The sequence below is a fragment of the Rhinoraja longicauda genome, chromosome 1, assembly GCF_053455715.1.
Source record: "Rhinoraja longicauda isolate Sanriku21f chromosome 1, sRhiLon1.1, whole genome shotgun sequence".
NCBI classification, from domain to species: Eukaryota; Metazoa; Chordata; class Chondrichthyes; order Rajiformes; family Arhynchobatidae; genus Rhinoraja; species Rhinoraja longicauda.
In genome coordinates this window covers 125204080-125222182 of record NC_135953.1, presented here as the reverse complement: position 1 = coordinate 125222182, position 18103 = coordinate 125204080, and the positions used below count along the sequence as shown (strand labels likewise).

Below are 18103 nucleotides of genomic sequence, written 5' to 3'. Positions count from 1 at the left end.
CTTGTCTAACTAACATATGTCCTGTATGGGTTATTTCGTAAACATTTGAATAAAGGGCCTGTCCCATTTAGGCGATTTTAAGGCAACTGCCGGCGACTAGGCTGTCGCCGACAGTTCGCCGGGGTGTCATGGGCATGATCGTGAGGAGTCTTCCAAAAATCGTAGTGGATCTCGGTGCGTCACTGAGAAATCATCCGGTTTGAAATTTCTCGGCGACAGCTGGCTTGTCGCCAGGTATCGTTGCTTATTGCGGGCGCTGTCGCATGCAGTCCCCAGGTTTGATAGGTTCTCTTAGGTGCATTTAGAAGCACATAATATTAAAATAAGTAAAGTCATTTCAAAATACCATAAAATGCTTGTGTTTAACCAATTCATTTACCGTCAGGACATTTGACAGGTAGATTGGAGGCGACAGTTTGACGGTCAGGTAAACGTGGGAATTTTCGCAATGTTTTTGGCCTCAGCCATTACATTTAAAGTGGGCTCCAAACCCAGATATGCAACTCAGAAACCAGATATGCATCTCCCACACACTTTTCACAAAAATCCACTTAAGCACTTAAATATATATATTTTTAATACAGCTATTAGTAAACTGGAAGTAAATCCAGTTTATTCCTTGTTACAGTGAAGCTTGGTTTTTAAGTAACCCATACAAGGTGTTATAGTTCAAAACTTTCAAGTACTTACCAACTTGTCAATGATTTCAGCGAAAATCATTGAGAGCGTGGGAATTTTCGCGATGTTTCAGAAGACGCTGTAATCTCGACCTGACTCTGCATTGTCGTGGTCATTGTCATCGGGTAAAGGAAAATTTCGGCGATCTGCTATGATTTTGACAGTCGCCGGCATTTATTCACAAAAAGCTGGAGTAACTCAGCAGGTCCTCTGCTAAGTTACTCCAGCTTTTTGTGAATAAATACCTTCGATTTGTACCAGCATATGCAGTTATTTTCTTACATTGACAGTCGCCGGCAGTCGCCAAAAAAAATCACCTAAGTGGGACAGGCACTTAAGTAGTTTTCAACTCACAAGCAGTTCACCATGTAGCCTGCAGAATCAATGTGCCAACATACAGTACCTCATTAACGCATGATTTTGTTTTGACTGAGATGAAGACTTTTTCAAGATTGTTGCTTGAGAAGAAATTCCATATTTAGACAATTTCCATTTCAGCCATTACAGTATTCCTCTCATTTTTGTTCTCATCATTAAAGAATACAGTCTTCTTCTGGTATTATTTTGATTTTATTAAGGGCAATACCTTTTTATTATTTGCTTTGCTTGCATTATGTTGCAATTAATGTTTGAAACTTTTGGTAACTACTGCTGTAAACTGGTGGGGTGTGATAGAGGTTTCACTGCAGGAGGTTTTTTTTGTGAAATGGCTCACTAAGAAGTCTATCCGGTTGATTAAACATCATCCCTGACTGCAAGACTCCCCTCTGTAATCCAACACGTGGTCTCACAAGTAACCACAGAAAGAACAATTTTTCAATATTTATAGACTAGTTCTGGCTTTTCCTTAATTATTTCTTTGGTAAAATGTTTATTTTGTTCCATATTATCACTTTCAACTTTTGTTTTTTTCCATTTGTATTTCTTTGAGAGAACCTGGAACAGTACAACACAGAAGTGGACCCATCGGCCGACAATGTTTGTGCCAAATATGAGGCCTAGTTAAAGTGAACTCATCTGTCTGTACATGATCCATATCCCTCGGTTCCCTGCACTTCCATGTGCCCACCTAAAATTCTCTTAGAAGCCACTATCACATCTGCCTCCACCACCACCCTTGGCAATGCGTTCCAGTCCTCACCACCCTCTGTGTAAAACACTTGCCCCACACATCTCCATTAAACTTCGCCTATCTCACCCTAGAGCTATGCCCTCTAGTGTTGGACATTTCCACCCTGGGAAAAATATTTTGACTCTCTACTTTATTGATGCCACTCATGATTTTTTATATCTCTATCAATCTCTGAAATTCCAGGAAAAGCAATACAAGTCTATCAAACCTCTCCCTGTAGCTGAAATCCTCTAATCCAGGCAGAATTCTGGTAAACCTCCTCTGCAACCTTTCCAAAGCCTCCACGTCTTTCTTGTAATGGGGTGACCAGAACTGCACGCAATACTCCAAATGCAGCCCAACCAAAGTCTTATAGAGCCTCATGATTTCTTGATCCTTATATTCAATGCCCCTAACAATGACAAGCATACCATATGGCTTCTTTATCACCCTAGCTATTTGTGCTGCAACCTTCAATGAACTTGGACTCCAAAATCCCTCTGCACATCAATGCTGTTAGGTGTCTTGCCATTAACTGTATAATTGCTCCTTACATTCAACCTCCCAAAGTACAACACCTCACACTTGCTCGGGTTAAACTCCATCTGCCCTTTCTCCGCCCATTTGTGCAGCTGATCTATATCTCACTGTATCTTCTGACAGCATTCCTCACTGTCTGCAACTCTTCCAATTTTGGTGTTTTCAGCAAACTTACTTACCAACTCATTTACATTTATGACCGGGTTATTTATATATATAATTTCAGGGATTGACTAGACAATACGAGAGAAATAGGATTGGTCACCACTAACTCTGCATAATTGAAAATTAAATGCAACGTTCTTAAAATAAAAAGTATATCCTCAAAAGGAAACAAAGTGCTGGAGTAAGTCAGGTCAGGCAGCATCTCTGGAGGACATGGATTATTTGAAGAAGGGTCTCACCCTGAAACATCACCTATCCATGTTCTCCAGAGATGTTGCCTGACCTGTTGAGTTACTCTAGCACTTTTGTATACCTTTTGTGTATTAACCAGCATCTGCAGTTCCTTGTTTCTACAAAAATTACATCCTGCATGGTTGTCATTTATTCTTGGAATGTGTTCTATCGTTGGGAAAGGAAACCAATTTAAAAAAAAATCCAAATAGGCTTACAGTTTATTTTTGGCCTCAAAGTCCACAGACCATAATCACTCGTACAATAGTTCTATCCTATACACTAGGGGCAATTTATAGAGGCCAATTAACTTACAAACTCGCATGTCTTTGGAATGTGGGTGGAAACCGGAGCACCCGGAGAAAACCTACACGTTCACAGGGAGAACATACAAACTCCATACAGACAGCACCCGTAGTTAGGATCGAACCCGAGTCTCTGCTGCACTACTATGCTGACCTACAGGGTGTGCACCATTGGCTTTTAATGGTTAAGATGAGGAAATTCACTCCCAATATAATTCAATTTCAGTTCAGTTTTTTAGTGCATAATTTTGCTTTGAACACACGATTTCCAAAGAAGGAAATTGCTTGTCCTTCAAGTATTTGAAATAATACAGAAAACCTGTTTTTTAATCACATATTCTTAGCATAAAAATAGAGCAGAAATAACAAAACTCAATTCGAGTTGATCTTCCAATCTCCAGCATTGCACTAGAAAAATATAGAATGGTTGGGCTGTGTTTCCAATTATCTAAAAATCTATATTTTGGAATAGAGTCCATAGTAGAATTATTGCATTTGACACCTGAGACTGAAAGTCATTCTCAAGTCAATTAGTGGCACACATGCTAGTGGCATTGCTTTTAAAGCTTTGTAATGTCCACTGCACCCCTCCCCTTCATGATAGATATGGGGCTGGTTTTGAAAATTCAGGTTCCCAACTGTACCTTTTACTTAAATGAAAGATGACTTGAAATAGAAGAACCATAAATTCTCACTTGTAATGCTGGGGAATTACAAGATAAAATGCAACAGTTATTGATCTCTCATTTCTGGAGTTCTTCATTCTTACAACTGTCAATACCAAGGAACTGATTTCTTTATTTCATCTCCACAGTACAAAGTGCTGCCGTATTATCTTTATGTTGAAAGATTTTTTTGTTGAGTAATTTGCAGTTTTGCTGTATCAACTCAATCATTGCATACTTGAACTGCAGTGTATTTATTTGTAGATGCTGAGGCAGTCAGTGGGAGGCTATTGATTGGAGTACAATGTCATGTGCTGTGGTGATAGCAGAATGAGAATTGTATTTTTCCTTAATGGCCTAGTTTTAAGTAGGTGGGAATGGCTTCTAATTAGTCAACAATTCCTGGGTAATCCAGTTTCCCTTAACCCCCACCCCCTCCCCCCTACCGACCACCAGCTGCCAATCTGGCCTGTTCCAGAGTTTTTGCTTATAGCAGTGAAAGCCTTTGTAAAATAGGACTCCTGGGGTCTCAGCTGCCTGGGTGCAGTCTGCTGCCTGCACTGACTAGCAACTGTCAGTTTATTTTATCTCAACCTTTTCATCATACTGAAGGATCTGGTTGGCTGGAGCCACCTGAGAGGTCTGAAGTTTCAGTACCTACATGTCATTAGCCATGATAGTTTAGTATCTCCCTGGCAGCCGCCAATCTGAATGTTCCAAAAAAACAGCCTAATTTTAACCCTCTGTGTACGTTGACAATTGTTTGCCTAGCTGAAAGGGATGATGACATTAAACAAAATATAACCTTGTAAAGGCACTGCTTGTTAAAGCTGCTTTATTAAAATGCAGAAAGTGATTTGTTCTTTTAAAATAACCAACAGCCCCTTGTAAACCAATGTTAAAATTGTGCAGCAATTGACACTAGCCGTTGAATATAATCCTCGTCTTAAATATATATGGAAACTCCATGAAGCACTAATTCTCCTATAGATTGTATTTATATTGATAGTAACTATGTATTCACCATTAAATAATTGTCATAGACTCATGCACCACAAAATATTAAGAACTTCATAACTTGGTTTCACTACAACAACCTTTCTTTCAATGTTAGTAAGACAAAGGAGATAGTGATTGACTTCAGGAAGCGAAGCGGTACACATATCCTGGTATATATTGACGGAACTTAAGTGTAGCTGGTTGAAAGCTTCAACTTCCTAAGAGTAAATATCACCAGCAACTTGTCCTGGACTAACCATATCGAAGCAATGGCCAAGAAAGCACACTAACGCATCTACTTCCTTAGAATGCTTATGAAGTTCGGCATGACCCCAACATCTCTCACCAACATTTAATCGGGATGCATCACAACTTGTTGGGAGCTTCATCCAAGGCCACGAGAAATTGCAGAGAATTGTGGATGCAGACCAGATCATCACACAAACTAATCCTCCCTTCCATTGACTCCATCTTCACTTCACATTAATCGGCAGGCCAGAAGCATAATCAAGGACGAGTTTCACTCCAGACACTCCCTCTTCTCCCCTCTACCAGCACATACATCTAACATTTGTCTCCTGAAGGCAACTCAGATCAGAATGTCAATGGCCAAATAAGAATACCCAGGAAGTTGGCCCAGAAATTGCACTGAATCTTGAACAAACCTTATCAACATGGAATAAGGGAGTGGGTAGACATCGCTGTTCGCATACTTGTGGAATGTAGCATGACTTGGCACCCAATGGATAAAAACTTAGCTTCCACTGCAGCATAAATTGTGCTAAAGATGCGAGTGCTGGACTACTGCAGCTTGTTCTGTACAATTTCTGAATTGCCATCATCCAAGCTCAGACTGTGACCATATAAGTTAAGGTTGCTGCAAGAAAACTCAGGTTGTTCTTATCATGGCACCGATACCAACCCTCAATGCTTTGCTGGCTGGTTTTGCTGGAAAATACAAGTTATAACTGACATTGGTACGGAGTTTTGGACTTAAGATGAATGGGCAATAGTGGTTATTATTAGTTTTGCACATGAATTACTTATCCATGTAGATTTCAGGAGTAAAGGAACTGTATTCCCACGGTCTTTCCTTTCTCTTCCTGTTTTACTTCCTCCTTTTCATTTTCCCTACACCTCCCCTTACTCCTCCCCCGATAGGTGATAGAAAGGATGTTCTCTAAAAATATTCAGGATTTCTCATTTGCAAATCTTGTTAATCTACTCAGCTACATACTGCAAAGTCCTTCCAAAGTATTTCTGTTAGCGGAAGCATTGCTTGATAATAATAGTAATGTGTTCCCTGCTTTACTTTCTAGCAGCATGGTTTCTAGTGCAGAGTCACGAGACATTTCACAAGCTTTATGGTTCAGAAACCATTCATTTGCGATAAAAAACCGGAGTAACTCAGCGGAACAGGCAGCATCTTTGGAGAGAAGGAATGGGTGACGTTTCGGGTCAAGATCCTTCTTCGGACATTAATTTGCTATGATGGGTAAATGTAGCTTGTGCAGAGGAAGAGGAAGGAAGGAATACTTTATTGTCACATGTGACTAGGCACAGTGAAATTCTTTGCTTGCATACACAATGTATTTACTACGGCTCTGACAAAGTTATAAAGCACACCGGCTCCCTCTTTTGTCCCCCACCCCCACCAACAGTTCCCCCACGCTGGGTCCCCATTGTCCTTTGTCCCCTTCCCCCCTATTGTCCACTGTTCTCCCCCCACCCCCCTCACAGCGGTCCCCCCCACGCCAGGTCCTCCGTTGTTCTTCCCCTCTCCCCTCACGGTGGTCCCCCCACGCAGGGTCCTCCGTTGTTCTTCCCCTCCCCCCTCTCACGGCGGTCTCCCCACGCTGGGTCCTCCATTGTTCTTCCCCTCCCCCTTCATGGAAGAATGTGGAATAAACAAATCATGATCCCTTCACAAGTGTGAAATGCTGCAAATGAGCAAATATGATAAATCATCAAATGCGGAAATGCTCCAGCAGCCAAAGAAATAATACAACTTCTATAACGTAAATAGTCCACGATCCCTATAAATGTTACTGCTTAATATAATGTTCAACTGTTCATGGTTAAAAGAATTGTGGACTATCGTAAAGTATCTGAGTGCAAACAAATCAATGTCAGTTCAAAATTCAGCTTGAGCTGTATGTGACAATTAATTGTTTTTTTTATTTGTTGCATGTGTGAGATTCTGTCAATATGATGGTATTCAGTGCACTGAATATTCAATACCATTTCCAATAATAAAACATACTGTTTATTTGCACTATTTAAGGAACATTATAAATAAAAACTACTAATAGTGTTAAATCAATTTAAAAAGACTTAAAATATAATTGTATTGAACTTTAATATATTGTGACACATAAACATCAGACAACGACCATTTCCAGGGAGATGCTAATAAATGCTCCTTGATAGGCAATGGCATTTACTTTGCAAATGTCCTTCACCAGCAACATTTTTTTGTGGGGAGAGGGCAAAAACTGATGCCACAAAGTCTTTCCGGAAGACACAATGTAGGATTGTGATGGAGTACTGTATGACACCAAGGAAACTATACTCATGAATCTTGACATCAAAAACCGTGGCTATATTACCTACCATGAACAGAACAAAGTCTCAACCATTACCACTGAGAAGAACAAGAACATTTTGAAATGGCACCACCTGAAATTTCTTTAGAAAAAATATTCAGGTCTTAATGATTTTCTGCATAAGTTTAGTCACATCAATGATTTAAAGCAAATATTTACATTGGAAAATCATACTTAACCATCATTCTTAAATGTAAGTGAAATAAATACATTTTAGATATTAAAGAATATATATTTATAAAGTTGCATATTTTAAAAAAAAGGAATAACCCCTTACTCTACACTGTCACCAAAGCAATACCACCAGATTTAGGACACACCTTATTCCTCTCTGAATTCAGACAATGGTTTTCCCCTAAATCCTGACCTCCCATCCTACCTAATTATAGCCCTTGGAATTTTTTCATCTGCACTTTCTATGCGGCTGCAACACTACAACAATGTGACACTATATTCTGTATTCTGGTATCTTTTACTTTTGAGCTACCTGTTGTACATGTTTATAGCATGATTGTACTCATGTATAGAATGATTTGATTGGTTAGCATGCAAACAAAGTTTTACACTGTATCTCACTCAGTATGTTATGGCAACAATAAACCAAGAGCAATACAATATACAAGAAATCACGGAAAATATAATTTACTCTCACCTTGCATCCAATGTTGTAAAATGCCTTTCATAAAAGTTAATTGTACAAAAAAATAAAACATTATCCTTAAGTTAATAAAGAATGAAGTGCACATAATCATCTTCTGTTTGTTTCTTGATTATTCCACATGATCTTGTTTACCTAACCAGCATCCTTACACTGACCAAAACAAACCTCAAAGGACCAACTTGTGCTGTTCTTCAGCTGACGGTTCTGTTCTATAAAGAACTACCATCTCACAGCAGTGTGTGAGTCAGTGCTACTCTGTACTATACTACTCCGATAAGTGTGCTTACTCATTGCAATTTAGAGGTCAGGAATAAATTTTAAGGTTACGTACTGATGCACTAATTGAATCAGAATTTGAGTCCATTTCTGGAACACAAATCATTGAGCTTCAAGGTCTGAATGTACTGTAATTCTGACTGAGCTTTATATCAGGGATAGCTGGTGTATGTAGTGTAACCCCATTCATTTGAATGGGATTGTCAACCATGATTGTAAAGATTAATGTAGATTTGTGATTTCTTTCTTTATTTTTCTTAATTTCAAAATATTTATGTTGAGGCACATAAAGATATTTTTTACGTAAACCTAGTTAAAAAAAATTTTTTAGTGCTGTCAATTGCTTAAATATTTAAAAATATCAGAAACACTTTAAAAACAGTTGATATGCCACCTGAGGCATGCTTGCTACTCATGGATCACTCTGCTTGTAGAAAGGCTATGGCACTGCAGCTGCGGAAATATGTGTGGAACGTGCATGGGTGATGAACAAGATTGCTCACACTCCAGATGATTAGGAGAGACTAACCATCATTTTATTCAGCCTTTTACTGTGATGGCAGAAAGATATTTTCAAGCGAAATGTGTAGGAAGGAACTGCAGATGCAGGTTTAAATCGAAGATAGTCACAAAATGCTGGAGTAACTCAATGGGACAGGCAGCATCTCGGGAGAGAAGGAATGGGTGACGTTTTGGGTCGAGACCCTTCTTCAGAATGACCCACCGACTGCTCTGCTCAGTCTGAAAAAGGGTCTCGATCCGAAACGTCACCCATTCCTTCTCTCCAGAGATGCTGCTTGTCGCGCTGTGTTACTCCAGCATTTTGTGTCTATCTTCGACATTTTCAAGCAAACAGGCTCCAACTGCTAATATCAATGAACATATTAATCATGTAATCAGTCACACTGGATGGCCTATTAGCTGCATTACGTTTACAAACATCTAGCCATGTTTCCCGATAGAAAGAATGTAATCTTAAAATCAAATGAAGTAAGGAAATAAAACAATGATTGATGTGAAAAACAATTAGGGTGAATACATCATGAGCCATCCATTAACAATGCAGATCCATTAACACGCTCTGTATCAACACCTTACCTTCTGCTTTGGAGACACTGAACATGTCTAATCTACTATCCTTCCATGTCACCAAGTGCTCAAGATTCACATGTCCAGCAGCCTCAACGTGGTGACAATATGAGGTCATCATCATGTGAGCCTTGTAGATTCCGTGGTGAACTTGCATTATCTCTACTAAATGGATATCACCCAAGGTCATTGCAATCTCATATCCTCGCCAAATATACTCGCAGGCTACATCATACTGACCCTGTCATGAAATGTTACAAATAAGGTCAGTGAGGCAAAGATGATTTTGGGTTAGAAAATGCCACTTATCTCACTATTTTTTGCATTATGGAACAAAAACAGAGCAGTCAGCGGTTACTTCTTAATACACATGCCCTTGGGTATCACAAAGGTTATGACAAAATCCGTGTCTCATTGCTTGAGCAACAAAAACAGATCAGTAATCTTTCTGTGTTGGGAATTCACCTCTTGTTAAAATACATTAAAGTGAAAAAATATTGCTGCAATTTGAAATTCTAGGCTGTGCATGAAGGCATATATTAAGTCAACAGTGAAACGTGAGCAGGTGCAAATCTTAGCATTGAACCTAATCTGAGAAGTATGATGATCTTTTCACATCTCTTCTCATTATGTTAGCAAAGAATACTAAGAATTAAGAACATTCCCCACTGTATTAAGCCATATGTTTCTTTTTGCACATGTGTAAATTTGCTCTAATCCCCAAATCTATCAAACTTAAAATATTGAAAAAAATGGTCTCAAGTACTAATATGTGGTTTTGATATATTTTGCAGTCTTCTTTAAATATTAATTGGTCAGAATGTATAAGTATGCAATGATCACATCACAATTACCTCAAAACAATTTATAATCAATGAATTTTCTAAACAACTTCACACTTTTTAACATTACATTTAAATAATACATTTTTGCACATATTTTCAAAGAATTAAAAAAATCCTCTTTGAGAAGGAAAGCGGAGGATGAAAAGAATATAGACAATCATGACACACATACATTTTTGTTTGGTATGCTACATGTAATATTACATAAGTAATATCTCAAAGTATGCTCAAAGGAGATGGAAAGTGCTTTTGACAAGGTCATTGTCAATGTCACTGCTATTGTCAAAAAATTGTAGCTCATATGCCTTTCTAGTTATGTTTGCAAATTAGGTCCTACTTGTGAAGTAGAGCATTTAAGCGAAAGGTGGTTCTTCAGCCTTAAACACAGTGACATTGTTTCAGAGTGAAACTCTCAACTGACATCATTCATTGTTGTTGCCAATCAACCTGTCTGCCAAACAAAGATGAGGTCAGAACAGTTTTAGTTTCCTAAAACTATTTTGATTACAGTTTGTAATCTCTCACTTCCTTTCACATAACATTCTTCAATTTTCTTTTAATGCTTCTAGCTGGCAGTAGAAGCAACTAACATTGCCTGTAATATTATATTCCTCAATGATTTACTAGCATTTTTACTGCAGTAATTCTACAATTGGGAACTTCCAGTAGGAAGCAGCACTTGTAGTGAACTCATAAAAACTGTTACTGTCCACGTATTAATTCAATGAATTCATGTCAATGATTGTTCCAGGAATAATCTCTAAAATCCTATTTTACATTGGCAGATAGTTCACAGAAAACAGCATTTTATTTATTTTATAATCTATTTTTACTATTGCTTATCTTAAGAAAATGACTTCAAAAGCATATGTAAATATATTACTTAAGCGCAACTTTCCATGGATGGTGTAAGTATATATATTCGTTACATTTCTATCTCTAATTCTGGTAATTTAATGGGAATGCAAAAGAGAGCTCAATGACAATATCAAATGAACGTGGATATCATGACAAAGAGAAAAATGAATGCCGCAATTCTTAAGTGATTATTGTAAATGATATAAATTGAAAGCAGGTCAGTCAGCATCTAAAAAAAATAATAAAAAACATAAGAAGCCGAAATCTGGTTACCACTGTTAACAGAAAGTTATTATTTAATGATCTGAGAACATTTTGTCTTAAAAGATGGAATAAAATGAACATAACTGGGTGATTTTCAAAGATTATTTTAGAATGTATTGGAGAGATGCGATCACAATATTCTGTATTTCACCCATTCCCTTTTCAATGCATATTCTGAAATATATCTATTGCTTTTGTGAAACCCTCACTGGTCTTTAACAACTCAAAATAATAGGTATTCACATCTAGATATTTCCAAATGCAAATGTTGTCTGCTTCATTCTTTCCATGTTTCGACATAATTCCTTCATCCTAGGTTGCAATTTATCTTATGGCATATTGGAATGGAAATTCTGGTGATCCTGCAAATGTCCATAAAAATGCTATTGTTCAGTTAAAGTGCCAGTTTCATGCATGATCATAGCATGTCCTTACTTAGATTAGAGGAGACCTTGGCATGTGATGATTCTCTGCCCAGTACCTTGGTCAGGAGAACTGGATGCCACAGGGGTCAGCTGAGGAGCTCAGACATTGGTATTGAAGTGGCGGAATTAGATGCTCAGGTCACTGCAGACTAAAGTGTGTCAGGAAATGCTTCTTGTCTTAAATAACATGCTGGACAACATTGCACACAATATCATGGATCATGGAGGTTTCAATTCCAAGTTGTGACGAAACCTTACACAGTATAAGGAGACCATTCTGACCAGCAGGAAGTGTTGCCAGCTTCACCCAGCACAACTAATAGGACCTATAATGATAGGTTTAAAAAATTATATGGTTACTATGCAGTTCACACACCCAAAGGGTACTTTGATAACATTATTTCAATTCTACACTCTATTTGCAAGTAGAGCAATAAGAGTGCGGGGTGAGGGTATCATTGCTCCACCATTCCACATATTCTATTGATGGTGTTAAATAATCAGATGATTCTGACTATCCTGTGTCATTCTGAAAAAAAGATTTAGTCTGTTGACAGACACTCATCCAGGCCCAGAGCTGCTTGACATTACCCACAATGGCAGTTATTACTTAAGCCACAATAATTGTGAAGAATCCTGAATCATAGTTTTTTTAGGGAACCTGAAACAAAGAAGGCAAAACTAGTGGAGGAAGGAAATGCAGATGCTGGTTTAAACCAAACATAGACACAAAAAGCTAGAGTAACCCAGCAGCTCAGGCAGCGGAGAAACATTAAAAAATAGGTGCAGGAGTAGGCCATTTGGCCCTTTGAGCCAGGACCGCCATTCAATATGATCATCCAAAATCAGTACCCCATTCCTGCTGTTCCCCCATATCCCTTGATTCCTTTAGCCCTAAGAGCTAAATCTAACTCTCTCTTGAAAATATCCAGTGAATTGGCCTCCACTGCCTTCTGTGGCAGAGAGTTTCACAGATTCACAACTCTCTGGGTGAATTTTTTTTCCTCATCTTAGTCCTAACCCCTTATTCTTCAACTGTGACCCCTGGTTCTGGTCTCCCCTAACATCGGGAACATTTTCCTTGCATCTAGCCTATCCAATTCTTTAAGAATTTTATATGTTTCTATAAGATCCCCTCTCATCCTTCTAACTTTCAGTGAATACAAGCCCAGTTGACCCATTCTTTCATCATATGTCAGTCCCACCATCCCGGGAATTAACCTTGTGAACTTATGCATCTGTGGAGAGAAAAAGTGGGTGATGTTTCACGATGGTCTGAAGAAGGGTCTCGACCTGAAACGTCACCCATTCCTTCTCTCCAGACATGCTGCCTGTCCCACTGAGTTAAGGGAATACTCGTGGTGTTGAAGAGAATCAGAGGAAAAGTCCAGTTCATTGTGTTCCTGACTTCTGTGTCTGAGCACTGCTGCAGGAAGTTAGGCCTGTGCAGAAGGTTAAACCCAACACAAATCTCGAGGAGAAATTGAGAAGATAGATACATTTCCTATCAGACTTCTCAACTTTATGCCACCTGTGGGGTTGGTAAAAGTTTCACAGCCCCATTTGCTTGAAGGAGTTGTCAATCTGGCTGGGGAAGGGCAGTGACATTGTTTTAAAAACTTTAGTTATTAATGTTTTTTAATGAATTTAAATCAGTTAAAATGTTTTCAAATTATTATTTTCATCTGACACCTGGTCACTGTTTGTGGATTATTCCACTTTATGGTACGTCCATTGGAACAAGACCACAAATGTGAGGTGCTGGCTGGGACGAGCATGATCCGGTTTAGTAAATCCTTAATTTATACATTTAAGAGACCTAATTCTTGTTTTAGGCAGCCACTATGGACCCTTAACATGGCTTAATATGGGGACAGGTGATTTTCAGGTGTCCATGAATGGTGTGATGCTCATTAAATTGGGTCTTGTTACTAATGTTCAACTCTAGATGAGATCCAATTTCTATCAATATATATACAAAATGATACCTACTAGATTATTATACATGATTCCAAGGAATCTGCAAGCATCGGTCAAACTCAATTTATCACCGCTTTTCTCTGCCAGGCCCAAAAATGTTTTCAGGTATTCAAGAGCTTCAGAAGAATTTCCTGTGCTGTGGAAGAATTAAACATTATAAGGATATTGATTTAAAATGAGTAAGATACAGGAAAGAAGAGAATAGATAAGTCCCAAAATAAACGGAAATAATTTGAAAACAAGCAGGAACACTTTTTTTGTTAGCTATGCTAATATATAGTCGTTTATAAAGCAACTGCAGATCAAAATACTTCAATTAATTAATTAAAAAACTGAAGCATGATTGGATGTACAGAGGTCTTAAAAACAGTTCTAAAGTGTAAATATTTTGTTTTTCATTTTTTATAATCTATTGAGAATTTACTTGCAATTACATTTGTTTTGCAATTGCGTTTCAGAACACATTAACAACATTAAGATATCACAATTAATGTATAACCATGGAGTTAATGACATTGTACATGTATGATGATGCGAAGATGGATTTGTCAATTATAAAAATATATAAAATGCTAGACCAAGTGGACCCGTTGAGCCTAAACCTCTCCTGCATTGATGCAGCACCCTCTCTTCCCCCCCTCCCCCACCCCTCTCCCTTCCCCCCACCTCCTCCCCCCTCCTCCCCTGCCTCCCCCACCCCTCTCCCTTCCCCCCACCCCTCTCCCTTCCCCACCCCTCTCCCTTCCCCCCCACCCCCCCATCTCCCTCAACCCTCCCTCCCCCCACTCCATCCCCCTCAACCCCCCTTATCCCCCCTCCTCCCCCTCCCTCTCCCTCTGCGCCCATCCTCCCCTCCCCTCCCCCCTCCTGCCCTACCCTCTCCCTCCACCCGCCTCCCCTCCCCCCTCCCATCCCCTCAACCCCCTTTATCCCCCCTGCTCTCACCACCCTCCCTCCACCCCCATCCCTCCCCCATTCCCCTCCTCTCCCCTCCCCACTTCCCCTCCCCCCTTCCCCCCACTCCATTCCCCTCAACACTCCTTGTCCCCCTCCCTCCTGCCCCACTCCCTCCCCCCCTCCCTCCTTCCACCTTTCCTCCCTCCTTAGGAGATAGATTTAAACTTTAAAATGTGAATAACTTTACAAATATAACACCAATTTCAATGAAACTTCTTCCATTAGCACCAAAGGGGACAGCAGTGAGTAAGTTGGGCCTAAAATTGTCGCGCTATCGTGTACTGTTTTGGATATAGTTCCGGAACAAACAAACCATCGAGAGTTTTAGTATATAGATAATAATGGTACTTTAATTCTCTTATCATTGTGGATGCAGATTTTCCTTTTAGGCTCTAATGTAAATGCCTTTTTGGTTTGATTCTTGCTTTGTCGCCCTATTTGCAATTCTTCATTTTTTCAAGAGCATTGCATGAAAGAAATGGAGTGGTGATTAATAACCAACTTTATACTATATAAATGGCAACTATTAAGATGGTGCCAGCACCAAAACAGACGCTTGCATTGAACTGAATCTACTGATGGAACAAATGGTATTGTATGTTATAACATTTATTGAAAAGGACTGACACTTTCAGTCATGGTTGATTATGGCTATATCTTAGTCGCCATGCTACATTATTGGGGTATGGGAATGTTATTGTAAAATGCCACGATAACCAATCCTTTGTTCAATGCAGTGTAGGAAAATAACTGCAGATGCTGGTACAAATTGAAGGTATTTATTCACAAAATAATGGAGTAACTCAGCATGTCAGGCAGCATCTCAGGAGAGAAGGAATGGGTGACGTTTTGGGTCGAGACCCTTCTTCAGACTGATGTCAGGGGGGTGGGCCAAAGAAAGGATATAGGTGGAGACAGGAAGACAGAGGGAGAACTGGGAAGGGGGAGGGGAAGAGAGGGACAGAGGAACTATCTAAAGTTGGAGAAGTCAATGTTCATACCGCTGGGCTGCAAGCTGCCCAAGCGAAATATGAGATGCTATTCCTCCAATTTCCAGTGGGGCTCACTATGGCACTGGAGGAGGCCCATGACAAAAAGGTCAGACTAGGAGTGGGAGGGGGATTTGAAATGCTCAGCCACCGGGAGATCAGGTTGGTTAAGGCGGACTGAGCGAAGGTGTTGAGCAAAACAATCGCCGAGCCTGCGTTTGGTCTCGCCGATGTAGAGAAGTTGACATCTAGAGCAGCGGATACAATAGAGGAGGTGCAGGTGAACCTCTGTCTCACCTGGAAAGACTGTTTGGATCCTTGGATGGAGTTGAGGGGGGAGGTAAAGGGACAGGTGTTGCATCTCCTGCGGTTGCAGGGGAAAGTGCCCGGGGAGGGGGTGGTTTGGGTAGGAAGGGACGAGTGAACCAGGGAGTCACTTGCCTTCAGCTGTTTTGTCCATAATCTTCCTTCCATAAGGTTAGGAGAGATATCTGCAGTTCTGGACTTCATTCACAGTTCATCATATAATAAAGTAATCCATGGCTGTGCAGAGCACTAACTGACAAAGATTTCTATTTGGGTTAATAAGCCCCATCGAACTTGTGGACAACCTATGTCGTCAACTTCCTCATCAAGTGAGATTTTCCCCACTTCACTATGACATTCAATGGCATAACTTTTATCTCGTGTTCCATCACTCAAAACTTCAATTGCTCAAGTAACATTAACAGCAGGGGGACAAACATTCTGGCAGGCAGGTTTGCTAGTGCGACACCTGTGGCTTTAAACTAAGTAGTGGGGGGGAGGGGTTAACAAATTGTGAATATGAAGATGAGGTTAAAGGGAATACAGGAGATATTGCAGAAGACTCTCGGAAGAATGGGAACAGAAGTTCTAGAGGGGAAAAGAGAGTAAGGGCAGGGCCATTTGTGACCGATGTGAGAGGGGAGGTAAATACAGAAGTTAAAGTGTTGTACTTAAATGCACGTAGTATAAAAAATAAAGTGGATGAGCTTGAGGCTCAGTTAGTCATGGGCAAGTATGATGCTGTAGGGATCACTGAGACATGGCTACAAGAGGACCAGGGCTGGGAACTGAATATTCAGGGGTACACAACGTATAGAAAAGACAGACAGGTGGGCAGAGGGGGTGGGGTTGCTCTGCTGGTAAGGAATGATATTCATTCCCTTGCAAGGGGTGACATAGAATCAGGAGATGTTGAATCAGTATGGATAGAAATGAGGAATTGTAAGGGTAAAAAGACCCTGATAGGAGTTATCTATAGTAGCCTCGACATAGGGTGCAAGTTGAATCAGGAGATAAAATTGGCGTGTCACAAATGTAATGCTACGGTGGTTATGGGAGATTTCAACATGCAGGTAGACTGGGAAAATCAGGTTGGAAATGGACCCCAGGAAAGAGAGTTTGTAGAGTGCCTTCGAGATGGATTCTTGTACTGGAGCCTACCAGGGAGAAGGCAATTCTGGATTTAGTGTTGTGTAATGATCCTGATCTGATAAGGGGACTAGAGGTAAAAGAGCCATTAGGAGGCAGTGATCACAACATGATAAGTTTTACTCTGCAAATGGAAAGGCAGAAGGGAAAATCGGAAGTGTCAGTATTACAGTATAGCAAAGGGGATTACAGAGGCATGAGGCAGGAGCTGGCCAAAATTGACTGGAAGGTGGCCCTAGCAGGGAAGACGGTAGAACAGCAATGGCAGGTATTCCTGGGAATAATGCAGAGGTTGCAGGATCAATTTATCCCAAAGAGGCGGAAAGACTCTAAGGGGAGTAAGAGACACCTGTGGCTGACAAGGGAAGTCAAGGACAGCATAAAAATTAAGGAGAGGAAGTATAACATAGCAAAGAAGAGTGGGAAGACAGAGGATTGGGACTCTTTTAAAGAGCAACAAAAGTTAACTAAAAAGGCAATACGGGGAGAAAAGATGAGGTACGAGGGTAAACTAGCCAATAATATAAAGGAGGATAGCAAAAGTTTTTTTAGGTACGTGAAGAGGAAAAAGATAGTCAAGGCAAATGTGGGTCCCTTGAAGACAGAAGCAGGGGAATTTATTATGGGGAACAAAGAAATGGCAGATGAGTTAAACCGTTACTTTGGATCTGTCTTCACTGAGGAAGATACACACAATCTCCCAAATGTTCTAGGGGCCGGAGAACCTAGGGTGATGGAGGAACTGAAGGAAAACCACATTAGGCAGGAAATGGTTTTGGGTAGACTGATGGGACTGAAGGCTGATAAATCCCCAGGGCCTGATGGTCTGCATCCCAGGGTACTTAAGGAGGTGGCTCTAGAAATAGTGGAAGCATTGGCGATCATTTTTCAATGTTCTATAGATTCAGGATCAGTTCCTGTGGATTGGAGGATAGCAAATGTTATCCCACTTTTTAAGAAAGGAGGGAGAGAGAAAACGGGTAATTATAGACCAGTTAGTCTGA

At 40.1% G+C, this 18103-nt stretch overlaps 1 protein-coding gene across 3 annotated transcripts in view; it reads right to left on the bottom strand.

The window, feature by feature from the left end:
* The window catches only part of ttc29 (tetratricopeptide repeat domain 29), a 237649-nt gene that overhangs the window by 89046 nt on the left and 130500 nt on the right, over positions 1–18103 (bottom strand). For all 3 annotated transcript variants that reach the window (XM_078406097.1, XM_078406087.1, XM_078406107.1), the window contains 2 exons: positions 13711–13834; positions 9336–9567 (listed from right to left, as the gene is read on the bottom strand). In XM_078406097.1, coding sequence (XP_078262223.1) covers positions 9336–9567; positions 13711–13834 — 356 coding nt within the window. The remainder of the gene's footprint in view (positions 1–9335; positions 9568–13710; positions 13835–18103) is intronic.